The 27,288-nt window shown below is 33.6% G+C and overlaps 1 protein-coding gene across 1 annotated transcript in view; it reads left to right on the forward strand.

The window, feature by feature from the left end:
- RpS5a (ribosomal protein S5a) overlaps positions 1 to 22,758 on the forward strand; it is an 87,935-nt gene extending 65,177 nt beyond the window's left edge. The window contains exon 3 of the mRNA XM_014350978.2: positions 22,431 to 22,758. Within this exon, the coding sequence (XP_014206464.1) occupies positions 22,431 to 22,715 (285 nt within the window). The 3' untranslated portion in view covers positions 22,716 to 22,758. The remainder of the gene's footprint in view (positions 1 to 22,430) is intronic.
- The last annotated feature ends 4,530 nt before the right edge of the window (positions 22,759 to 27,288 follow it).

Consider the following 27,288-nt stretch of genomic DNA (forward strand, 5'->3'; position numbering starts at 1 on the left):
CAAAAAATTAATCACCAGAAGACAGCATGTGTTTGTGAAGTACTATATTATACCGGTAGCATATTTATATTCCGTACATTTTTATAGCCAAAAAAACGACTTTAAATTACATTGTAGCATACTTAATAAAAGATTACACACTTATTGACTGTGTAGGTGACTGATGTCACAATTAAACCTGACGAGGTCTTTTACTTAGCCAATGACAAAAGCACATACGTGCATAGTAACACAGCAATGCAAAGCCGTTATACGCACCGTTCGTCAGAATGGCTGTAGGATATTCAAAAAAAAAGTATATCATACTGCTGGGAATATGTATATATTACGAAACCTAATAAAAACATACTTAAACTATAGCATTTTGTATCTGTAGTGGTAATAATATAGTGATCAAGAGTAGTGGAGGAAGTGCCGTGCAGTCCCACGGCACGTACTACAACGTACGAAATAAAATTGTTACCATAAGCTAATGTGTTAAGTCTATACTGCTGCTGCATAGAATTATTGCACCCTAAGGGTTGCACCTTTGAAAAAATGACAACGTTGCGTAATTAGGAACAATCCTGTTCATATACATTTGTGACATGTTCTACCATCCCACCAGTAAAAAATCAGGTGACTTTAATCTACGTAACATTCATGCGATCATGAACAAAAAAAAGACAGTAGAACGTAGATTTTATTTTAAAATTTATTTTATCTTCTGTAAAGAATAAGACACAAATTTTTAGAATAATATTTTAACTATTTAGTGTTCATAATCTGCTGGTCTATGCTTCAGCTACATTAACGGCTGTATTTGGTGCGCATTAATAATCTGGATTCACTGTGCAAGCCAGATTTTTTCGAAACCCGTACATAAATATATATATATATATATATATATAATCATCGGCCACAGTAGCACAGTGATATGAGGCTCTTTTACCGTCAAGCTTGAATCAGATGGCGCCAGGGCACGTCGCGGCTGTCATACTTACACACCGTCAAATTTACAGTTGTGTATTGCGTTCGTGAGCCTATCTGTGTAGTGAGCAAAGCAGAAGACATAACCTTTGTAAATGATTGCTGTTGTTTGCAGACAATTTTTGTTTGCATTTACGTTTAAAGATAGTAGGAAAAATGAAGTGCAGTGTAATATCCTGCGATAAGAAAGTGAAATTTAAATTTCCTTCTGATAGTGTGATAAAAAAAAAGTGGCTCGAAGCAATTGGGAGACCAACATTTTTGCCGCTCCCAAGTCATGGCTTACCTGTCCACGAGTTCTGCTTTTCTTTCACTGACTCTTGCTCCTTTCCCTTTTAAAAGCTTTTTCAATTCTGAAACTTTTAAGCTCCCATAATATTCTTTCTTGTCTTCCTTATTCATTTCAAAATTTCAAATATTGCGCTTTACCACTACACTTTAATTTCCTATGTACATACAATACTGAAAAGTAATGTTGTGTGAGTGAGACGGCCATGACAGCCGCGACGTGCCCTGGCGCCATCTGATTCAAGCTTGACGGTAAAAGAGCCTCATAGGTTCTGGTTCTTATATCTCAGGGCCTTTGTAGTGCAGGCTTGAAAGTTCTAGACCCAATCCTTACGCCCTTAGCTTGCACCTCTATTATAAGGTAAAATTGTCTTAATTTTCATGTCATTTCTACTAAGTTGATTATTTTTTCTAGCCTTCCTCAGCCACTTTTTACTAGTCCTAAGCTCAACGATATAATTAATTCAAAAATTAAATATTTAACCGATTTAAAAGTTAATGGATTGGCGCGTGAAGCGCGCAGGGAGGCGGAGCCCCACCAGTATATATATGGGGCATTCCACGAGAAATAGGACAAAAAAAAATTTTTTTTCCTTCAAACTCTGGTGATCGAAAGTACTCCAGGAAAAACGTTACTGTAATTTATTCAGATTTTTTGACCATTACCTCAGCCGTCCGTGACTGTCACAAATTTTAAGTTTTTCATTAGAAGGAAAGATTCTTAATTTTGTAGACGAATCGATGTGTATGCAAAAAAAAATAGCTTTTTCTCAACATTTTGTCCGTAGAATACAATGAAAACATTAACAATTTTGATGTTAGGATTCTTTCTGTTTTTAAGGTTTTAATTTTCAAAATCAATTTTTCAGAAAGTATAACGGTTTTTTTTTAATTTTTTAATTTTTTTTTTTTTTCCTTAAGTTAGCTTAGAATGTGTACTTTTACAAACATGTTAGTCTTACGATGAAAGTAGAAACAGCGTAATCGCTAGAGGGCCCTGAATGTTGGAAAACACAGTTTTTTCAATTTATCTTATTCCACAAGACAAAAAAGTATGTGTGAAGAACAAATTTTAACACAACTACAGGATTTGCATACGTTTCCTGTGTCCAATTTGTTGAATTCCAAATGGCGGATACAATATGGCGATCAATATTTTAAAAATGGTGAAATTTTGCAAATTAAAAAATATTGCCATATTCTCCGTAAAATATGAGTTGTAAATGTTTTCTGCAAAATTTTTTGAAATGCTGTTGATTTTGAGAAAAAAATTTATTTTGTTTGTTGTCGTTCATCTATAAATAAGTTTTTTCTCATGACGTAGTGCTAGGGTAGTAAGTTGTATATTGCGTAACGTGGAATAGCGCCATACAGAAAGTTACCTTACTGTGTTTACTAATCTTCAAAGCAAGGGCACGTTAATGTATCATCACCATGTTAAGCGGATAAGTCTTGGTATTTGAATTTCTAAAGCGATTTCCTAATTAATCCCAATAAACCTATGATATTACATTGCTAGGGACGTAGATATGGAAGTAGCGGAAAAAAACTTTTTTAACGCTTGTTAACCGAACTAAATTGCGGTTAACAGATAATATGCACGCAAAAAGGTTCGCGCTGTGTAAGACAGTGCAGTCGACACCTTAATACCTCGTGCGAATTTGCCTTGTGAGATGGTGTGTACTGCACGGTATTTTTACGTGTAAGCACGTCTACCTTCTGTGTATACTATCACTAAAAAACTTGTACAGCCGTATCGGCAGTACAACACTGCCGAAATGGCAGTGTTGGCCACAGCGATCACTGTTTGGCGCCACCCAGTGGCTATCGCAGGAGAGTCCTGCAGTTGTAGCAGTACCTATAGGTGTATACACAGCTAATCTGTTAAGTTGATACCACCGCCGAAACCGCTGTACTTACTCCTGCACTATACATGCAATGTATACCTTCTGCACGTATTATGCAAGGCTTTATGGGTATGCGTATATATCGTATATACACACTTCAGTAGACCGAAGTATATACATACACACAAGAGCATATTTGCATTAGGGTATATGTACAACCATGCGATAAAGTTTTGTCTATTATTTTTTATGTTTGAAAAAGGATGAAAATTGTGAAAATTAGATCTACGTAAAAGATAGTAATAATAGGATATTTTTTCTACAGGGTTAAAATATTTTAAAGAAATTGAAGAGCCTCACCACGACGTTTAAGCATATTCATTTCTGCCATGCATTTTATACAAAAGTATCAACAATTTTGTTTTTTATAAAATATATTTAGTTGAAACAAATAATTTGTCGCGTATTTTTTCAGCAACACATGAAAAGATATTTATATATTCACACTATCCTTATGTACATACTTTTGTTACTTTTTACATATACTGTATACTTACCTCTGCATACTAGTTATATGATCGCGGGAGTAAGAACAGCGGTGTCAGCGGTTTCAGCCGTGGTATTAACCTAACGGATTAGCTGTGTACGTACTGCCACAACTGCAGGACTCTGCTGCGATAGCCGCAGGGTGGCGCCAAACAGTAGTCGCTGTGGCCAACACTGCCGTTTTGGCTGTACAAGTTTTTCAGTGCACATAGTCTGTAGAACTGCACTCACACGCTCTTTTGACCTGCGTGCACGGCATTTTCGGGTGTACAGAGAAGTAGTCGTCCTTGCGTTAAGCATACGTACATGGAAAAAGAGTTGGAAGAAGTGCTGCCTCATAACAGATGGCTGCTGCACTAACCACGCAGAGCGCAGAGCTCCGTTGGCGTTGACTAGAGGCTCTCTGTTGTGGGAAAGCTGTGCTTCCACTTTTGGTACAGTAGCAGTGCCAGCTTAGTAAGAGTGCCTCTGCCATGTAAGAATTGGTAAAATTCTCTATACGTTATAATGTACATAAGCTCTCATTACTGGGAGAGCTGCTCGCTTAATATGTAGTGTCTGTATTCCAGTACGTAAAAGAGAATAAGTTGTATTTTGTGTAATTTAAAAGAGTGCATACATGCGTGTAATGTGTATAGAATGAACTGAACTCAGTGTATATATTTCTCTCTCTCTCTCTCTCTCTCTTTCTCCACACACACGAGATAGTTCTTTAATTTTTCGCAACTCTAAATGCTTAAAAACTTGGTACTTATATCGTTAAAACAAACCATTGGTGCTTATATCGTTTATGATAAAACAGTTTAGAAATAAGGTAGGGACACTTTTTAAGCTGCAACAATACAATACATTTTGTCGAACAGACCGAGTTCAAGCAAACTTGAATGTCAAGTAACTTTTTTTCTGAGCCTCCCAGCCAAAAATCACAAGAGTTGACAATTGTTTATCATGCATTTTTACTCCAAAAAATTAATTGTACGAGTAAATTGGATGCTCAGGAAAAAAGTTCGATTTAGGTCCGTACATGTCACACACTAGCCTTTTTATCTCAAAAGATCATAGTATAGGGTATATAAAAAGAAAGTTTAAGAAAAGTAAAAATTGGACATTTTGCACATTACACTTGGACATTTTGTTTTTTTAAGTTTTGGATTAAAAACTACTGTTTTCTCTCTTGTTGTAGTTGTAAGAAGTTTAGAAAAAAATTGACATGGAATTTAAATTTTCTAAAATTGTGTCTGCATTCTATAACCTGGTTTCTCTATCGAAAGGGGTTTTGAAGAGTCAACAACACTTTTCTAATTTCTTACAATACACAAAATCTAAAACATACCTACTCATATGCACATAATAGTTCAGATTTTGCATTTTTATAGAATTTTTAAGTCATACCATGTCCATAACCTATATTTGTCTTTTTAAGGTAGTCACATGCCATTTTATTTTTATATTCTGTATACAGATATATCTACGTCACAATTGTTAAAAAACATATTTAAAATTAAAAGTTCAAATCATATATATTTATACTGAACCCATCATGAATTTAAATATACAGGTTTTTTTTCAACATCTGCCTTTTCTGGAGATAACAGATTTCTCATTCATATATTACCAGAATGATTTGTGATTCTGATGTATATTGATGAACTGCTTACATACATACATAAATAAACACTTACATAAACTTCTTCTTTTCCTCTTCGTCAAAATAATAACCAAAAGTTTTATGCATCAGGTGTTGTTGCACTCAAAGGAGAGCTATATTAAAGTGACTAGCTCTCTCAGTCGATAAGAAAGCCTTTGTTTCAAATGTTTAGTACAGTAACTGCACCATATGGGGCAACAGCGCTACCTGAACGGAAAGCTTAGCGGGGGTCTAGCGTGTGCCTACCTAGCGAGGCAAAAGTATAGAGGCAGATGGCGTGATTAGCTTGGCCCTACCAAGGCAACCTCTCTAGAGTATATTTTCTGCATACCCCCACCGAAAATGCTTTAAGTATATATGTTCTGCTCTGCTTCTTAACCTCGCTCACTAGGTGTGCGTAATATACTGTACTTCAAGAAATGAATTCTTAGACAAGGAGAATAAAAAATAGTATAATGCCTTACAACAATGGTAACTTTTTTATTAAAGAAATAAATTATTTATACAATGTAAAAAAATACAGTAGGGAAAAAATAGTGTCAGTTGAACAAAACTGTGAAAATATTTTCTAATTCTTTCTTTGCGATTGCACGTTTTAAAGCAAGAGTTCTCTTGACCCTTTTCTTACTTAATGACAACGATCGTTTCACTGTCTCACTCATTTTACAAAAAAAAAATTAAAAAAACCATTCAATAAAAATGCAGAGAACTCTTAACATGTCAGTTGATTATCACACACACACACACACACTGCTCCGAAATGGCTGTCATTCGCATCAGTTGTACCTATATATTGTAGCTACAGCTACAGCATAAGAAAGAGTGAGATGGAAGATACCTAGCTAGGCTTCCTACCTAGTCCCTACCAATTCCACCGTTACAAAACCTACCTTGGGCCTACCTAGGCCCCCTCTAACTACCGAGGCAGCATAGTTAAATTTCCGATCGGGTACTGTATGAGTGGGGCAGTAGCTCTCCCACTTTTGAGGGCAGCCACGGTACGCTATGGGAGAGGTGCTCTCCGAAAAGTAGGAAAGCACCCAAACCAATGTAAGAGGACGCTGCTGTATCACCACGTGCACAGCACCTCTCCCAACTCTTTCTCCGTGTACGTATAATAAATACGCCAACTTTTCAATCAGCCTATGATAACAATGTAACTCAGTACTGTCATTAATAATTGTTTTATTTAATACAATCAGTAAAAAAAATCACAGTACATGTCATAAGTAGACATATATACCATCGTTTTTTGAAAAAATGAGAGATGAAATAACAGTAATTAAAGAATCGTAATGTATGTATTTGCAATTTTCTTTTTCGACATAAACAAAACCTGCTAAAAAAATGCTAATCAAATCCAATTTGTTTTGTTGGAATGTACCTAACAATAATTTTCTTGTCTACCACAAGTCTATTTATTATTTTGCTGTATTGTATACCATGATTTTTGGCAATTTTTTCAACTATGCACGTATTTTTCTTATAATTGAATTTATGATTAGTGATTTTACTTAATTCAGTCCTGTTACTCGCTTAAGGAAACAAAATATTCACTTCAGAACCAGCCACAGCTGAGCCTTCGAATGCACGCATTTTATTATACTTTTCAAAAGGCTGCAACTTTAAACTAAGTTGCATTCGAATTCTAACAGTCTTTAAGATAATGATTGATGTGTTATAAGTAGACACGTATTGTGATTTTCTAACACTGGAAAGTTGAAAGCGACGCTCACCCAAAATCCCTCCAGCGGTTCACCCAAGTTATTGGTTCAACTGTTCACCCGGCTTGGGTGAGCAGTTCACCCAAGACAGGGAAGCAGCAGCATCAAATCCTTGGGTGAGCAAATACCGCAGTTTTTGATTTAACAGCTTAATTAAAATGCCATTTACTACTTGTACACGTAAATAACTCTTTTAACCATCATGTATAATCATACATATCATTTTTTTATTTTAATACATATGGGAGACATGCAAGATATGTGAATTTAATATTTTGTATGTATAAATAAATCATATACAAATTTTTTTAAGGTGCAAGGCTGTACGCTCGATAAAATCAAATTATGAAAATATATTAAAATACAATTTAGAAACTATGAATATTATAATTAATCGTAAATGAATATAAAAAAATGTTTACATAGGAAAATAAGTAGGTTACACAAATAAGTTTTTTTTTCCGCATATTCTTGGGGTTAAAAATCAATTTTCACAAGTTCAATCGTTTAGGATTTTTTTTTTAATTTACATAGAACTGAGTTTTTTTGATTCATTTGTTAATATTATTAGATCCATAAATTGCATACATTAATATTTGCGTACCTGACTTTTTTGTGCATATTTAAAGTGAAGCAGAAATCATTCCGATTGTAAAAATGCTCCTGTTCATAATAAAAAATATCTTTCAAATTGTTTGTTAAAAAATTTTTATTCACCAAAGATAGAACCAATTTAAAATTACAAAAAGTATTTTATTACAACATAATGGGTCATGTATTTAGAAATACACGCTTATTGGAGAACATACTTTTTTTTTAATTGACTTGGCATAAAGTTTGTACACAGGTATGATAAGCAATAAAACAAAACTTTGACTTTTTACGATTAATAACTAGCTTACCTTCAAATACAGCTAATGAGATGCACCTTACACAATACACATATACACAAACCGTCAATAAGTAGATGGAACTTACTAAATGACGCAGCGCTGACAAGAATATCTAATCCTTTCATTGGATGATCCATAGTAAAATATCAAACTTAAACAAATAACTTATAAGTAGCCGTATTGTGCTGAGCTATTAACGGTTCTATCAACAACTGCGCAGAGTTTGCTCACCCAAGGTCTTGGTGCTGCTGCTTTCCTGTCTTGGGTGAACTGCCCACCCAAACTAGGTGAACAGTCAAACCAAAAACTTGCGTGAGCCGCTAGAGGGATTTATGGTAAGCGTCGCTTCCAACTTTTTTCCAGTGTTCTGATTGTATATTTAATATCAATAATACTTTCACTTTCCATTTGTATTTAATAAAACAATTATCAATAACAGTACTGAGTTACCTCATTACCATACACTGATTTAAAACTCATCTTATTTATTATACGTATGTATGCTCAACGCAAGGACGAATACTTCTCTTTACACCCGAAAATGCCGTGCACGCAGGTCAAAAGAGCGTGTGAGTGCAGCTCTACAGACTGTGTAGTATACACAGAAGGTAGACGTGCCTACACGTAAAAATACCGTGCAGTGCACGTCATCTTACAAAGCAAATGCGCACGAGGTATTAAGGTGTTGACTGCACTGTCTTACACAGTGTGAACCTTTTTGCGTGTATGCTCAATGTGTGCCACAAAAATTTTGCTAGTCGAAACATACGAACAGATTTCGAATATTTAAGAAAAAAAAAAGAAGAAAAATAACTCTTGTTAACCGCTTGAAATTTGAAGAGATTGTTACCAACCATCTCCTTATGCCTCAAAAAAATTTCCATCCGTTTTTATTTAGCAATTTTAGTAAAATTGATTTTGCAAGGTATCGAAAAATGATGCTTTTAACAATATATTTGCAAAACAAGGTTAATTTTGTTGAAATTGGCTAGCGTTTGACTTTGAATACTGTGATTCAAAATCAATTGATGTTGATTGGCCAATACTGCAAAAAAGATTTAATTAATATTAAATTTATTAATATTAAATTAGAGCTAATGCTCTAGAATACAAAACATTCAGACAAAACATTTTTTAATTCCTTTGAAAAACGGAACGATTAAAGTGAAGACATATTCGCAATCTTCTACTAATAAAGATTTTGTAATATAAGTTTTTCATTATTCTTGACAAAAATAAATTTAATAAAAAAAACGACATGATTTTATTTAAACCTGCATGAAAATAACTATTTGGAATAAATTACGATTATAACAGTTAATAATAATTGACTTCTATAAAAATTATTAAATATTAAAACTGTTGACCGCCACTTCAGACCCACCATTTTGAATTTACTCAATCTGTAACTTGATCCGTGATTAGCCACCGTAGTAACTTTAAAACACCTCAGAGTTATACAATAGCAAAATTTTATGAATATTATTCCAGTTAATCTGGCAAAAAAAAATTTCAAATGTTTGTTAATTTTTTTCTCAAAATCGGCAGCATTTCAAAAAATTTTGCAGAAAACATTTACATCTTGAAATTTTACGTAGAATTTGGTGGTATTTTTTAGTTTGCAAAATTTCACCATTTTTTAAATATTGACCGCCATATTGGATCCGCCATTTGGAATTCAACAAATTTGACACAGGAAACGTGTGCAAATCCTGTAGTTGTGTTGAAATCTATTCTTTACGCGAACTTTTGTTGTCTTATGGAATAAGATGAAATGAAAAATATCGTGTTTTTCAACATTCATCGTCTTCTAGCGCTTACACTGTTTCTACTTCCATCGTAAGATAAAAATGTTTGTAAAAGTACACATTCCAAGCTAACTTAGAATAACGACAGCTGGCTGCCAACAACACCTTGATGTCATAAATGCTACGAACCTTAAATTAGCGACCTGAGTTGGCGGCCAGCCAGGGGCGAATAGGTGGTGTCAAGGGGCCCCTTACCTTAAAAAATGAGGAAAATAAAGACCAGCCGCCGCTCAAAGCTACTATTAACAATATTTAATAAATATTTTAACTTTATTCAATGCCAGAATATGGCAAGTAAGAAGATTATAAACAAATTAACCAAACATGTAAATATCACTTTACTATGTAAAATCGTTTATAACTTGGCCCAGCATGATTTCAGACACTTAAAATTAAAAATACATAAAAATTTATTGGCACATCAAAATATCGATTTTTAGAGGAAAATCGGCTATAACTTAACCCAGCACGATCCCAGGCCCTTAAAATTCAACACACGTACTCTTCTAATGACATACAATTAGCAAATGTTATAGCCAACACGAGTGAACAAATATTTAAAAAGTTATAAACAAATTATACAGGCAAAATATTGAATCTCATATTAAGATGGGCCAAGGGATTGTCAATTTTTGTCTGAAAATCGATAATTTTTCCCTATTAGATAATTTATATAATTCAAAATAACTTTTTACGCCCGTTAGCCTTTATATGTTCTATAATGTAACAATAATTCAATATGTATTTTTAATTTTAAGAGTCTGGATCATACTGGGCCGAGTTATAGCCAATTTTTTTGTGAAAATCAATAATATACCAACTTACTTCGTTTACGACGTTTTAAATAACTTCTCATACGTGTTGTCGACAATATGTGCTAATTGTATGATATAAAAAGAGTACGTGTATTTAATTTTAAGTGCTTGGAATAATGTTGGGACAAGTTATTGCCGATTTTTCACTAAAAATCGATATTTTGCCTGTTTCATTTGTTTATAACTTTTTAAATATTTTTTCACCCGTGTTGGCTATAATATTTGCTAATTGTATGTCATTAGAAGAGTACGTGTGTTCAATTTCAAAGGCTTAGGATCATGGTGGGCCAAGTTATAGCCGATTTTCCTCTAAAAATCGACATTTATCCTGTTTAATTTGTTTATAACTTTTTAAATATTTTTTCACCTGTGTTGTCTATCATATTTGTTAATTATATGTCATTACAAGAGTACGTGTGTTAAATTTCAAGGGTCTGGGATCATGCTAAGCCAAGTTAAAGCCGATTTTCCACTAAAAATCGATATTTTGCCTGTTTAATGTGTTCATAAATTTTTAAATATTTTTTCACCCGTGTTGGCAATAATATGTGCTAATTGTATGTCATTAGAAGAGTACGTGTGTTCAATTTTAAAGGTTTATGATCATGGTAGGCCAAGTTATAGCCGATTTTCCTTTAAAAATCGACATTTATCCTGTTTAATTTGTTTATAACTTTTTAAATATTTTTTCACCCGTGTTTGCTATAATATTTGCTAATTGTATGTCATTAGAAAAGTACGTGTGTTGAATTTCAAGGTTCTGGGATCATGCTAAGCCAAGTTAAAGCCGATTTTCCACTAAAAATCAATATTTTGCCTGTTTAATTTGTTCATAAGTTTTTAAATATTTTTTCACCCGTGTTTGCTATAATATTTGCTAATTTTATGTCATTATAAAAGTACGTGTGTTGAATTTCAAGGTTCTGGGATCATGCTGGGCCAAGTTATAGCCGATTTTTCTCTAAAAATCGATATTTTGCCTGTTTGATTTGTTTATAACTTTTTATATATTTTTTCACCCGTGTTTGCTATAATATTTGCTAATTGTATGTCATTAAAAAAGTACGTGTGTTGAATTTCAAGGTTCTGGGATCATGCTGGGCCAAGTTATAGCCGATTTTCCTTTAAAAATCGATATTTTGCCTGTTCAATTTGTTTATAACTTTTTATACATTTTTTCACCCGTGTTTGCTATAATATTTGCTAATTGTATGTCATTAAAAAAGTACGTGTGTTGAATTTCAAGGTTCTGGGATCATGCTGGGCCAAGTTATAGCCGATTTTCCTCTAAAAATCGATATTTTGCCTGTTCAATTTGTTTATAACTTTTTAAAAATTTTTTTATCTGTGCTGGCGATTATATTATATTTTCTTTAAATATACCAATAAACTATTATGCATTTTCAATTTCAAGTGTCTGAAATCATGCTGGGCCAAGTTATAAACGATTTTACATAGTAAAGTGATATTTACATGTGTGGTTAATTTGTTTATAACCTTCTTACTTGCCATTCTGGCATTGAATAAAGTTAAAGTTTTTAGCATATATCGTTAATAGTCGCTCTGAGCGGTGGCTGGTTTTTATTTTCCTCATTTTTTAAGATACGGGGCCCCTTGACACCACCTATTTGCCCCTGGCTGGCCGCTAACTCTGGCCGCCAATTTCAGGTTCATGCAAATGCTGACAGCGTTTAAAGCCTGCATGCAGGGACTACCAAACAAGAAATTTGCTCTCGGCCTCCCGGCAAAAAGCAAGCAGAGCCTACTTAAGCTCATTGCACTCTTTAATAATAGCACAGTTGTACTTTCATTGAATTAATAATGAAGTTGTTCTCGAGATTGTTGTTGTTATTTCAACCTGTGCTACTTTCCACTCCCACACACACATAAACATTTGCATACCAAACTGCTTGACAATTCAACAGAAGGAATCTTGACTTCAAAAATGTTGAGAATATTTTCATCGTGTTCTACAGGGGAGAATACTAACAGTAAGGTAAATGTACCAAAGCTTGGCCACTAAAAAATTGGTACCAAAGACTGGCCACAATCACAACATAATGATTCGTACAAATTTCTGCAGCTGTAAAAAATATTTTTATTAATATTCACGCTTAAAAATTATATACACTTCATTGTTAAAAGTTATGTCGATGATACTTTAACCAAGAAATTAAAAAAAAGTGTTTTTAGAAAGTGATTTTAGTCGGCTGGCCAGGCTTTTGGGACATCTGACAACGTAACCTCACTTTTAGTGTGTCCTAACAACTGGCCAATGTTGATTGCGTGCAATTCATACGACTGGCCAGTTATTAGGACTTGAAGTTTTGGCCACTGAGACAAAATTTTTCTACAGTGGCCAAGAATTAGGACATTCGACCAAGTCAAATAATAAATAAATACTTTTTTCCTCTGTTTAAAAAAAATTATTTTTTCTGCGTGCAGCTTACAATAGTGTCATAACCATCAAATAATACCCAGAAAGACTTGAAATTTTTTTAAAAATATTCATGGAGTATTTTAGAAATTGGCCTACTAAGGTGGCCAACGTTTGGTACATTTACCTTACCAAAACAGTTGCTGTAATTATCAAATATTTTGGTACAGACATCATCTGTTATCTTATAGAAGTAAATACGGTGATTTGGGCGCAGCTTGGCCTGACTTGACACGAATATCGGTCAGGCTAAGCTGCACCCAAGTTTTTGATATAATCTACATTAATTTGAATTAAGATAAAAGAAAATTTTTTTAAACTATTTGTGGACAGGAAGAAAAAGTATATTTCATAAATGGTCCTAGACGATCCAGAAAAACCTAGTTATGTAAGACACTTAATTATTACGTTCTGTCTAGAGGTAAAAATATTTTGTCAATGGCTTGGATAGGAATTGCATCTGTATTACTACCAAAAGGTATGACCAGTCACAAAACTTTCCGTTTATCTTTAGATTTAGATAAAATTGACAGTGTATTTTTAGAATTTAAAACTAAAAAAAAAAATCAAGAGAAGTTAATTTAATTATATGAGACCGACAATGGGGAAAAATCAAAAAATTAATCACCAGAGGGTAGCTTGTGATTGAGAAGTACTATATTCTACTGCTGTAAAATTTTGGTATTAGGTGGTGTGCTATAAATTTACCATTATTATTAAAATTTTTAAATATGGTTCTTAATTGTTAAAATACTTTATTTTTTAAAAAGATTGTAAAACCAAGATGTACATAATTATCAAACGTTGTACCTATTGTTTTATATTATGTCCCTATTTATGCCACTTATTAAACAACGTAAATTTAGCATAATATTTTAAGACAATCGAGCTTTTTCACTCGCATAACACTATTTTATTTAACAAAAATAATTAAAATCGTTTATTTGTTTACTAGAAGTATATAAATTCTCATTTATGGAATTATCTTTCAGATTGCTCATTTATTGTGAAGAAAATAGAATTTTTCTTGTGAATTCATAAAGATACATAAAATGTACAAGTATCACAATTTTTTTATCAAGTTAGTTGTATAACAAATACATGAATTTTCATATTCCATGAATAAAGACACAATCCACGAATAGGGACATTTACCTTACATGTATCCCAATTGGTTTTGTATTCGGAATGTGCCAACGAATGTTACCAAACTTCTTTTGAAGCTAATAACCGGACTTCGTAATTTGTTACTAAAATTTTTTTGAAACAATTGAATGGCAATGATTCAAGTAATCCACCCTCGCTTATCGTGTTCAAGGGGTCAAACAAAAAAAAAGGTGCATAAAATAAAAAAAGGTGGATCCGTGGACCTCGATCAGCCACGCTCACATACGGCTGGGCCCGGACTAATGCCGTTTACTCCTTATTTTTTATCTCCCATACAAAAAGTATTTAGGCTATTTGATTAACACCATAAGAAAACCAATACCTTATAAAACGTTCTGTTATTTTTTTCAAGTGTATTATTTAAACATTACCGAGTACTGACAAGTTAAGCACAAATGCATTTTTTGTAATCAAGAGAGCGGACGCTTTTGGGCTAGATTAGTACAGCAGACTTTGTCACGGTGCCTTATGCACAGACACGTGCTTTCCTTCAGCTCTCCGCAGGAGCAACCCAACTCCCTTACAAAGTTTAGGAGTATTATTTAGAGAGGCAAGTGTAAAATGATAATATTTTGAAAAATTTTTGGCAAGTCACGATGTTTTTTGTTAAGCATCTTTCTTTTGTACTACGGTATTTAGAAAAACGTTTTTTAAATTTTTTTTATTTTCACGCACTTACAATATACTCGTATTTTAATGAAAAGGCAACCTAGCCTTGTTCTCTCATGAGACACCGTGTCAGATTGTCATAACTTAACAATTATTTTCTCGAAAATTTCCCTAGTGAAAAATCTGAAAAAATTCATGTGCACTCCTGATATGCTCAAATATAGCATACATTTTTCGGCACGATTCTTAATTTTAAACTTTTCTCCTAAACCTCTTTCAACAAGCATGAGTTTTTTTTATTGCAATCAGTGTATAAAATAGTCAATATTGCATAAGTCATTTACAAAAATTAGTGAAAATTTTTCGATATTAAGAAAACAAAAATCTAAGACCAGTTTTACTACTGCGAAGCTGGTTATAAAATAGATCCAACAACTGATCTCAAAACTAGTTTCTAACTTGTCTTGTAACTAATAAGTGATAAAAAAATTAAAGTTGCACTGCATTATGGCCATAACTTTTACCTATGTGAGCTATCCTTGTAACGCTGGCGACCGTTTTACTTTAAAAAACCGTCAATAAAGTACAAACTATCAGTTTGCCAATTTTATATTTTAAAAATATAACTTACCACCAAAACGATACAATAATTCTTGAAGCAAGTATTATTTATTGTGGAAATCCTTCATTTCTATCGAGTTTTTATACATACAATGACATGGATATTAATAATTGTTAATATTATTATTAATCTCAACTCATGCAATTTTTACGGATATTTTACATGCATACACTGCACCTGATGCATGCATGTATACTCGCTCTTACGTTACGAGTTACGATTGCACACATCAAAACAAAGCATCTGCCAAATTAGTGAATAGAGTGTCGGTTACCCGGTCATACTATACGTCACTGCATCTCAACTCTGGAGCTCGAGCCCTCCCTGACTTGTGCAGCAGCTGCGCAAGTAACTGAGGTAACAGCCGTGAGTAACAACAACCGTGTGTTAGTCACTGCTTTCACCGTAGTACTTTTAAAAAAGCTAATAGGTACGTATTACAATATGAGAAGAGGTAATCTCAACAACTGCTGCTTATAAAAAAAAAGGAATTTCTAGTCTCTTCTTCTAGAGAATAATTTTGACAGTAGTGACTTTTTTGAAAGCAATGAATTCAATATCATCATTTTCCTTCAAAGATATTCTATTTTTGTTTTCTAAAATATTAATATTTCAAAATTACTGTCTACAACACAGAAGTATTCTAAAACCTCTTTATTTGATCGAGCAAATCGTCATAATTTTTATTTATATACATTAATTTAGAAGAAAAAAGTAAAATCAAAAAATTACTTTTTTTCCCTCACTTTGACTTTTTGGCTTACAAAAATTTTAGAGAAATTCAACATTTGTACAGGCTTAACACAAATACACTTTTAATATATCGTGAAATGCGCATACATAGATTTATAAAAAACTATTTTTGTATACATAGATAAATATATACTTAGACATGGTAAAAGGCAATGAAAAAAACAAATATTACTCTTTTTAATTGAGGAAATTTTCAAAACTACCATTTATAAAGAGTAATTTTGCGATTTAACCACTTTTAAAAGAGTAATAAGGTAAAATGGGGTATAGTAGGACAACGCAGAAATTGCAGGGTATAGTGGGACAGGACGAGAAAATCATAACTAGTAAATTCATTTGTTAAAAAATATCCTTAAAAAAAATTTCCTAATATTCTTTTATCTCTTAGCTAGATAAGACTCCCAAAATTAATTGTGGTAAACGTTCAAGGGAGAATGAAAAAAATATTTTATCAAGCTGTCCAAGCACTCGTTTGATGCATACGTCTTAACGAGGCATTTCGCCCATTTTAGATGTGACACTAAAGTCGACTATCAAGATAATATACCGAAAATAAAATTTTTTTCGTACGTTCAAACTATTTATACGTTATAATATGACACTCAAGAACAAGTTTTCTTAATTAGATCTTAAAAATAATTACTTGGTCATAAAATATAGCCTGTCCTAGTATACCCTTACTTTCTGCAAACACCATGTAGAAGTGGGACGAGGCTTATCATTGCTGTCCCACTACTGCATCCTTTTTTTAAAAACTAAGTATTAGTGGGACAAGTACTTGACAAGACCAAATTCTAATCTTAACGACTGTGATTTTATTCTTTTTACTGTAGTAATCGTGCGAGTGTCATCAGTCTAATCTTTAGTAGTAAAATTAAACTCAAATATATATGTAGGATTAGTAGTTACGTGAATAAGAGCATTGTTACCTGATAAATAGACATAATCTGAAACCTAACCTCAATGCAATCTGTATTAATACATTCTACCAAATGTAAAAAAATCAGTTTAGCAGACAATGATATATATTTTCAATAATTAATTTTCATTATTCTCACATTCAGAAAAAACTGAACAATATCAATACCTCTAAAAATTTTCAACAGGAAAATACAGGTATTACTTTACTCACATTACATTTTCATTTGGTATCTCAGACTTAAAAACTTGCTTCTTATCTCAACAGAAAAATCAAATAATTCTCCTTTAAAAAATATATTTTCTGTAAGCAATCTTAGTTTTAAGATCAAAAAAGAAGCAGCTAAAAAAAACCAACCTGCTGCAGTTGTTAAAAATTTAATACATTACTGAAAAAAAAAGCAGTAGGCTTTATTTAATAAACAAAAAAAAGAAGAAATAAAAATGCTAAAGAGTATGAAGAAAATTTAAACAAGAAGTTTTAAGAGAGTAAAATAACTGTTAGAAACAAAAAAAAATTAACTTGAAAATTAAAAATTAAAAAAAAATTGTTAAATAAGAAAACTGGAATGCGAATAATGACTAAATAGTACAGGAAATGAAAAAAATCTTCATCTAAACTTAGACAATGAAAAAGCATTAAGTACGTGTAAAGTTCATTGATTGCAGAGCAAAATGAAAAGAAAAATGGATAAATTTTAAAACCTTAACAGGAGCTGCTGAGCGTTAGCCATTAATATGTTTTCCCAGTTGAGTGTTGTACCCGTCATTTTTTTTTTCTCGTCCCTCTTTGGTGCTACCGCCCAGTTTCTTCGACTTAGCTTTGCATTTGGTGAGTATGTATCATCATTTTTATCGCGTCTCCTTACTGGTGACTTAAGTAAGCTAGATCAGCTTGACGATCTGCAAGCGAACAATCGGACTTTTCTTCGCAGTCTTTCTTGTGATAGTTGCTGCTACTCCATCAAAATCTAAGCTTTGATCAATACTTCAAGCATGTATAGCATCTTACGGTTTCGACGCATCTCCTCACATAGCAGATAGTAAAGCCTATTCGTATGTTCCTCATTTTTCCTGTATTGCTGGCATTAGTCTCTTGTGCGTTCCCTAAAAATACTTTATGCTAATTTGTATAAGCCCTCAGTACCGTTACTGTTCCCCAAAGAACCTTTGCCAAGTGTGGATTTGACGTCTTCTTTTTCCGTCAATAGATTAAGGTCCTGTATTTCGAGTGTGACCTTTTTTATCTTTCTTTACCTATCCAACTCCCCTTTACTGCCATTGCCTAACTGTTGATAAGGAATTTACTATCCTTTACTTCTTTTGCCTTGAAAAAAAATTTCCCTTTTTGGTTATGGTAACTCATTTAATCGTATTGTCTGCTTTCTCAGGCTTCAAGTTTGACCATTTTTTTTTTAAGAACTCGAACAAAATTTTGCCCTTCTGTAACCTGAATAAGTAATACCTTTTTTTTAGAATTTCTTTATTTGCTATTCTCTATGCTGAACAATATCTTAAAAATTCTGTCGTGATCCTCGTTAACCTTTCTTTCTTTCTTACGAGGTAAATTATAGTAAGTGGCTCATCAGTACTTCAGGACTCTTTTCTCGTTCATCGACCAACACCTTTCTGATTCATCAGAAATAAATCAAGCACAACTATCTCTTTTTTTCTTATCTGTAGGTCTTTCTTTCTAGGTTATGATTAGATGTTTCAGAATCTTATTTACTTTGTTTTTACTTTACGACTTTCTTTACATTTAGCAAGCAGCTTTTCAATTGGCTTTGTGCCTTCTTACTAAGTATAGCTATTTTAACTGACACGGTGGTGCAGCGGTAGAGTTGCAGTCTCGCCGATTTGAGAGCTTAAGCAGAGTTGGCCGTGGTTGGTAGTCGGATGGGTGACTGCTCGACGATTATTCCATTTGCTTGCGCTGGTGGTTAATCAGATCCATTGACTGTCTCTTAATCATTACGACAACGTGAGCAGGAGGTGTGTAGAAGTTCAGGCATAATGTCTAGACTATATAGATATTTGTTTGGAACTTGGGCAATACACCGGCCGTTCCAGGATGGGTTTTTCCCGAGTGGTTTTCCCACCCACAGGACTAAAATCCTGCCAAATGCGAATCGGAATCCCCTTACTCTTCTCATTCCCAGCCCCCAAAGTGCCAAGTGCCCAGAGACGCACGTATTTTTGTTAACGTTTTGTTGCTGCCTTTACGATTTCTTGCATCTTTTTCTTTTTGTCTAGAAAACAAATAATTATTACTATCATTTTTGTTACAATGTATATTATATATAATACGTTATTACTACACTACACAGGTAGGCCACATTAATAAGATGTACTCTAAAATAGAACTGTTGAATCAGTAAAGCTAGTGAAAAACCTTGACACTTCAACAATATCAAAAACACTCAAACTCTACAATTGTTTCCAGATCAAAAATGTGAAACCAGATAATTGATACTAATTCTAGACGGTAAAACATAATAAGAGACATCGAGACAATAACGTAGTAGATTAGCAAAATAGTCTAATTATTTTTAAACAGAGAAAGCTGTTGATTAGTTTTTAATACTGTAATGAAAGATATCAGTTTTTAGGCTGAAAAAAATTTGATCGACCCAAGCTAAAACTGAAAGTAAACGTACTCAACAAATTTATGGTTCCTAAAGTTAGTCATTGTAATTTTGAATGCCACACCAATCGTAGTACGTAGGTCACTTTTGCTAGAATAAATTTTCTAAAGATAATTTTTCTAATTTTTGTGGTTCTACAATACAATTTTCTAACACAGATCTTTCTAAGCATATAATTTTAGTAAAATATTTTCTAACACATTTTTATATAATGCAAAATGTTACGAAGGTTCATCATGAAATCGTCGTTATCTACAAATTGTAGATATTACAACATAGTTTCGAAACTCTTTTTTCATTGGGTTTTCGTTTTGGATCAGAAGGCGCCCTCACACCAGTTGCTTTGGCATGGTTTGCGTATCTCCGTGCTTAGTTTGGTAAAGTCAGTTTTTCGGCCCAGGATAATTTAAGTAGCTCGAAAAAAAATAAAGTAGTAGTTTCAATGTATTATTACAAAACGAAACATAATTCAACGAGTAGAAATGTCAGTAAAAGCTCGACAAAAATGGGAAAAATGGCCAAAATATGTTTTTCGCGTCTAGAAAACAAAAGATCGTTCATAACAAAGTGTTTGCAATCTTAAGACGAAAAAATTAGCCGCGTTGGGTTTAGAACGGTTCAGCCGTTATTTCGCAAATCTCAAAAAACTGCAGCAAAAACCGAAAAATAGCCATAAAAAAGTTGTTAGCCAACATAGGTAAATTTTTCAAAAGTACTTCGCTTCGTCTGTATTTACTCAACAAGTACCTTAAATGCCATTTATTTTTACTAACTAGAAGTATCTTTAAAATTGATTGTTAAAGTACGTTTGAAAAATGTACCTATGTTGGCTAACAACTTTTTTATGACCATTTTTCGAGAGATCCTTTTTTTGGTTTGGACTGCGGTTCGTGAATAGTTTATTACCGATTATGCTGAAATTATGTGTGTATAAGGGCTATGATATATGTCTTGTATTGAAATTTTAACTCTAAATATTGTAGAGAATGCGAGTTATTAAATTTCTAAGAAATGGCTCAAAATAGCCGTTTTTTGTTATTTGCGAAAAAACGGCTGAACTGATGTGAACCCAACGCGGCTTAGTTTGGGTTTACAGTGGTTTAGTTTTAGCGCTTAGTAAATCACTTTGGGCCCTAAGGCAGAAGCGTAATTTAGGCCCGGAGGGATCAAAAAACTCTTGGCCCGTGGGCGCAAAGTGTGACCCAGGAGGGCAATGCGGCAGTTGCACTCTATGCCCATGGTAAGAAAAATAACACTTTTTTTTTAATTTGAAAAAAATTCCATTTTACAAGTAAAATGTACTGAAAAAGGATCTCAGGAATCATGATTTTAGAAAAGTTATGTAAGGAAAAAAAAATTTTACACTAAAATCTTAAGAAAATGTTTTTCAAAAAGTGTACCCAAATCAGCGTAACGTATTCCATACTCCACAATACAAATCATCTATAAAGACTTATTTTTTGGAATCTCATTTACTAGTGTTTCCTCGCACTGTCCGTAAAAGTATGCGTGGTATAGACTTACCGTAGATTGTATGCACAAGTAACACACAATACTATTGTGGAAACATCTCCAAAACTACATCGTAATTTGCTCTGTTAATAGACATATAGATGCGTCATAGAATAAGCTTTGTTTCATTGTATTTTTTATGAATTGTTTATAGTTTTAACCAATAATTCAGCAGATTGACTAACAGATTTTTTGTTTACCTCATAATAGTGAATGTTCCATACCACAACTTAAGCTTTGGTTTACCAGAAAACTGCATAAGAATATCATGATGTGTGTGCTCTTTCAGGAAAGTGACTTCTATTGTCGCTATTTTGTTCTTTCAAAAAAATGCCATGAGTTCAATCTTGAGAAATTTTTTAAGGGATTGAGCAGTCTCTAGTAGTAGTTACCAAAGCTGTCTGCACAGTAAAAAATTTTCGTAATTTTACAACCCAGGATGTTAAAAAAAAAGATATACTAGCCAACGCTAAATGTAAGATTTTTTCCAACGCTGGTAGTAAATTAACGAACCCTTTTTTACTATGTGCCAAACTGTACTAGGGTACACTAGATAGGCTTTTAAAAACTTGTTAAAACGAAGTTTTCAGAAAATATTCTAGTGTAATTTACAGTCATGTTTAACGACATCATTGAATTTGGGCACAACTCTAACAAAAATTTAATTTAGCGCGTGCCCACACACACGCGTGAGCGTGTGTGCATGCACAATATAGTTTCAACTATTTTAAGTTACCTAGTTTTCACGGTGCTTTAATAGCTTGTTGTGTCATTTTTTCACTATCCGATTACTGCCATCTGAAATTTGTTAAATCAAATTTTATCTAATGTCTTTTAGCCTGATAATTTTGGTCGTAACTATACGTCCTTCGCGTTATTGTTGTTATTAAGTTCATCTAAAATTTAAAAGTATATCTTGTTCTCAAATTATTAGTGTTTTAGTTGCATTCTACATTGTTTGCAATGCTTCTGCGTTTGATACACCTTCAACTTCGAAAGTCCTGATTAAGTAGCTTCTAGTTATTAATCATTTATAATTCAACAATTCCACTGATTTTATATTAAAAAATTACAAGTATGTTCCAATTTCGGCTATAAAATTAATCGCAAAACTTTAGCTTAATCATTTTTGAAAATGAAATATTGAGTAATATTTATTTTTTAATTGATCAGTATTTAAAACAAAGTGTTATCAACTATCAAAATTGTTAAATAACTTTTTGTTCTAGATTCTTGTAACAGCTATAATAAATTCTGGACCACGTGAAGATTCTACACGAATTGGTAGAGCTGGTACAGTCCGTCGGCAAGCAGTTGATGTTTCGCCTTTGCGTCGCGTCAATCAAGCAATTTGGTTATTGTGTACTGGAGCTAGAGAGGCAGCATTTAGAAATATTAAAACTATTGCTGAATGCTTAGCTGATGAGCTTATAAATGCAGCAAAAGGTTCTTCTAATTCTTATGCTATCAAAAAAAAAGATGAACTTGAGCGAGTTGCTAAATCAAACAGATAAAGTATTAAATCTGTTATCCAACAATAAAGATTTTTAAAAACAAAAAAAAAAATTCGTATCCATTTTTTTACCTGTGCTGAACCTCTTCAATCATTGTAAGAATACTATACTCTGTACTTGTTTAATCATTTGGTAAAAGATATTTTTAAGCTAATTAATTTTGTTTTACAATATACGTCTTTAACAATAATCAGTTTTTGTTAAGTATAAATATTCTTCAGTAATACCTTACCAACACCTTAGCAAATAAGCGGCAAAGTTTCTTTTTGATAATAAAGATGTTGTATGCTATTATTTAACATATCAATATTGTTTCGTTATATAATCAGAATTTTTTCAGTAGTATTTAGAACAAACTTTTTTCTATAAACACTAAAATGAGCACTCTGCTCAGTGCACATTCTCTTATTCATCTCTAAATGATCATAACTTGGTTGAAAAGGGAGATGATAAAAGTGATCATTTCAGAATACTGTACTAATATTCTAATTAGTGATTGCGCTAAAAGCGCAGCCATTACTCATCCGATACTAATTATTCCTTTGAAATGGAGACAAAATAAAACGTGAAGAATAATTATCTAACTGTTGATCTCCTTTTTCGTTTTGCTCTCAAGCTTTATAAGAACCAAGCAAAGAAAAATTAGTTTTATATTGAAGCATAACTATTATTAATAACAATTAACAAATTAAACATTGATAAAGTAAAATACAAAGTTGATAAATAATAACTTTTAAAACATTTAGCTACCGTTAGTGGAGGGTGCAAAATATAAGTCTGACTTTTAGATTAGAAACGTTGTCACGCATCTTGTGTATTGCTATTAAAAAATCAACAATCTTCAAAAACACTTCAATCAACTTATCAATAACATTTTTAATGAATATAATTGTTTTTAATATTTTGGCTTACATAGTGCTCAAGAAAAGTCTTATTGTACATAAAGTAATTGACCAATTTTAAAGATGATTCTATAAATAAGGACAAAGTTGAACATAACTTGCTGTCCATCTTTTAAAGTCATAGGCTGTGGGTATTGCCAAGAAGTTGGGAAGCGAGAGTGGTGTAATAAGATATAATGTGTATTGTAGTAAGTAGGTCTTTATTTAAGTGCTGTTATATATGAACTCACGCGTTCTGCTTATCATCGCGTTAGTCATACTCACCTCTCGTATCTTTGACTAACAACGCCGCGCGCCGCGGTCTATCAATATATCACAATACCTCCCTTGTTTTAATTTAAATCAGAAACCTTGTGCGCTAATTAAGTAGATTGTCATACTATGTTAACAATTTGCTCTCAATGTCGTTTCGTTACAACGCTGGCTGCTATTTCTATTTGAAATGTAGGGAGTGTAAGTTTTTTTCGAATCCTACCTGTAATGCGTTAACCACCCGAGACTCCGTAATTTTCAGTCATAATAGCAATTAATTATAACTCCATAACTATTGTAGTAATATTATATACTAACGTTATGATAACTGCTATTAACCTGTTCGCTTAAGTGTTTTATTGGAAGTTGACCACTTCCGGATAATTTAAATAAGCATCTACCACTAACAAATTGCAATGTACCTTATCCCATGCCTTCTCTGGCCATGGCGAAGGTGTAAGGAGCGCGTGTGATGGCGCCATTTGAGTTTGTACACGAAACGTACATGCTTCAACCATATCCTATATACCCACGTCAATACCTGGCCACCAAACATAAGACCGTGTTGAAGTTTTAATTTAAACAATGCCAAGGTGTAATACATAAAAGTCTCGCGACAGAAATTCTCTCAGACAAATCAATATTATGGTTTTAAATTCCCAAAAAGGCAACTTTCTTCGACCCAAAATTGATTCCTTTTACTAAAATATTTTTTTTGTCTTTTCAGAGCCTGGTGCTACACGTCGGCCAACCAAAACTTAAGTTTCTAATTGTATTTTTTAAAAGTCAAATACCCGAACCGTCTTGGATCCATAATGTCCCTGTGTACAGTCTGTACCGAAAGCGACGGTGTTATCGTTAATAGGTAACCGTGACAATGCGTCACAGTTTGCATTATTTTTTGAGCTGATCAATTATATTACGTATTTGAATCTCAAACAGAAATACGCCCAACGCTGCAGTCTGCTTGCTGTAGTCAAAGAAATACCTTGTTGTGGTCCGAAAATTGTCTCTAGGTGCGTGTGATCTGTACTTAAAATTATTTTTCTGCCATAAACAAAATTATAAAATTTCGTAAATCCAAAGACTATTGCACTTGCCTCTTTATCATTGATTGCCCTATTAGGCTCCTTGTCCAGAATACGCTTTGATGCGTACGCCGTTCGGTTCCGTGACCATAGCAATGAGACACTAACTCATTTTTAACTCCTTCAAAGGCCTCCACGCATTCCTCTGTCCAATCTAATTCTTTTGCTGCGGATTCAAAAAGTGGTCTTAATTTTTCTGATCCATCCCGCAAAAATCTAGCATAAAAATTAATCAGGCCCAGAAAAGAAGACAGTTGCTTACTTTTTCCCGAACAAGGTAGTCGATAAACTAGGCCGATACCAGCACACACCCCCCTGCCAGCCCACGTGCGCAAACAGCCATGACTCTACACAAAGCGCTAGGGGTTATGCGCAGCTTCCTTCTCTCTGGTTAGCCTGTAGGAGAGAGTGTTTTGTATGTTTGGATGAGAGTACCAACCACGCGCTTATATCTGTGAGGTATGACGAATAAGTGTTACCTCTCTAAGGTAATATATGTACACATCTGCATGTTCATCTACATACATAGATGAATACTTTCGTACGATGCGTGTATGTGTATATTTTTATAAATATTTTTAGTTTAAAATTTATAATAAGTAGGTAATAGGGTAGGACTAGAGTTAGAAATGTAGCACTGTATCTTTAGATCGAGTGGTCCTTGGTCTGAATTTGACTATGTATAGATTTTTTTATGGGTGGACTGCTTATGCACAGCAGAAATAGAATCAGCAAATTAACAGCAGTAGGAATTATCTTGTTTGTGGATCGAGAGGTCCTTGGTTCGAACTTGACTACCGGCCTATGTGTAATTTTTTTTACTGGTGAACTGTTAACGCACAGCAGAAATATAAACTGCAAATAGCAGTAGCAGCAGTAAAATCAGCAGTAGGAGTTATCTTGTATTACCTTTCTACGTATAACTAAGAAATCCAACAATACACTTACCTGTAGGGTACGTCAGCAGCCAGAAGTATCTTTTATTTGTGACCGAAAAATCTCAGTCATACGCTCTTTTACGTGCAGTACAACCAATACTTATTACAAAGAGAGAGATATGAATAGATACGAACACGAATGGGACAAGGATGGAATTTTTAAATCATTACGTAATTTTCGTTAAAAACAAATTTTATTTATTTAACTGTTTTACCATTTATTTTTCAAGTAATAAAAATATTTGTCTTACATCTTTTTGATTAAATTTAAGTTTTGTATAATACTTCGACATACTTTTTTTTCTTTCCTCCATTGATGCTCTTTTCCTCTTTTCTTTTTTTTTGGTGACGGTTGTCGAGTTTTCAAGCTCAACTGGTGGTGGTGGTAATGGAATATTATCATGCTGACTGAGGTTTTTAGTTGATAAATCCAGTGGCTGCAATACCTCACTATTTGGGCCAACTATTGGTGACGTTGCCTCGGACATCACCAATTGTTACCGGTGACCATGTAAGATCAATTATTGGTGGTGATGCAGCTGGCGGTGACGGTGATGTTGCCCGATGACTAGTATGCAGCTTTCCGAACTCCTCCGTAAATGAAAGAGTTGGGCTTGATAGTGATATCAACGGCAAAAGTGTATTTTGTATTACTGGTGGTATAGGGTCAACGTTCGGCAACGTTGCCTTTGATACCACTGATTTTTTTTCCGGTGACCACGTGAGGTCAATTATGGGCGGAAGTTAAGGAAGTGGCGGTGATGTTTGACGTCTAGCGACTTGATGCTGTTCATCGAACTCCTCCGTAAATGAAGGAGTAGGACTTACAGGTGTTATTGGTAGAAAGGGTTCATCGAGTAATAACGGTGATGTTAGGTAAGCGGCCAATCTCTGCCAAAATAAATCATCGTCGTTGCGGTCATCACTTTGCAAATATTCAACCAATTCACCCAGCTGTTCTTCAACTGGCAGCGATGGAAAAAGGCGATCAGCGGTGAGCGTCCCCGCATCCTGAGAGTTAGGTGGTTGCAACGGTAATAGATGATCAGCGACGACTTGTTCTGCATCCTGAGAGTTGGTGACTGGTGAAGACTCAATTAACTGCCACGCAAAAAAAATTTGTACCGTGAGAGTACAGGGGTCCAGCTAAAGAGAGCCCAAACATGCTTGAAACGCATTTAGTATAGCATTCCCAACTTTAGACTCGTACAGTTCAAAGCAACGCTGTACTGTAGAGGTCTAGGGAGGGGGCTGTCTTGAGGCAGCGCTTGGAACGTACACGCACGGAAGATTGTTGTTACCAGAAAAACAGGTTCTATATGTTAGTACAAGTATTTTCGATACTCTGTACAACAAAAATGTGTACTGGTACAGGTATATTTGTTACGGTAGT

Source organism: Copidosoma floridanum, unplaced genomic scaffold, assembly GCF_036245765.1.
Source record: "Copidosoma floridanum isolate Cflo_tuat_1 unplaced genomic scaffold, Cflo_Japanese_pri ptg000021l, whole genome shotgun sequence".
Taxonomy (NCBI): Eukaryota; Metazoa; Arthropoda; class Insecta; order Hymenoptera; family Encyrtidae; genus Copidosoma; species Copidosoma floridanum.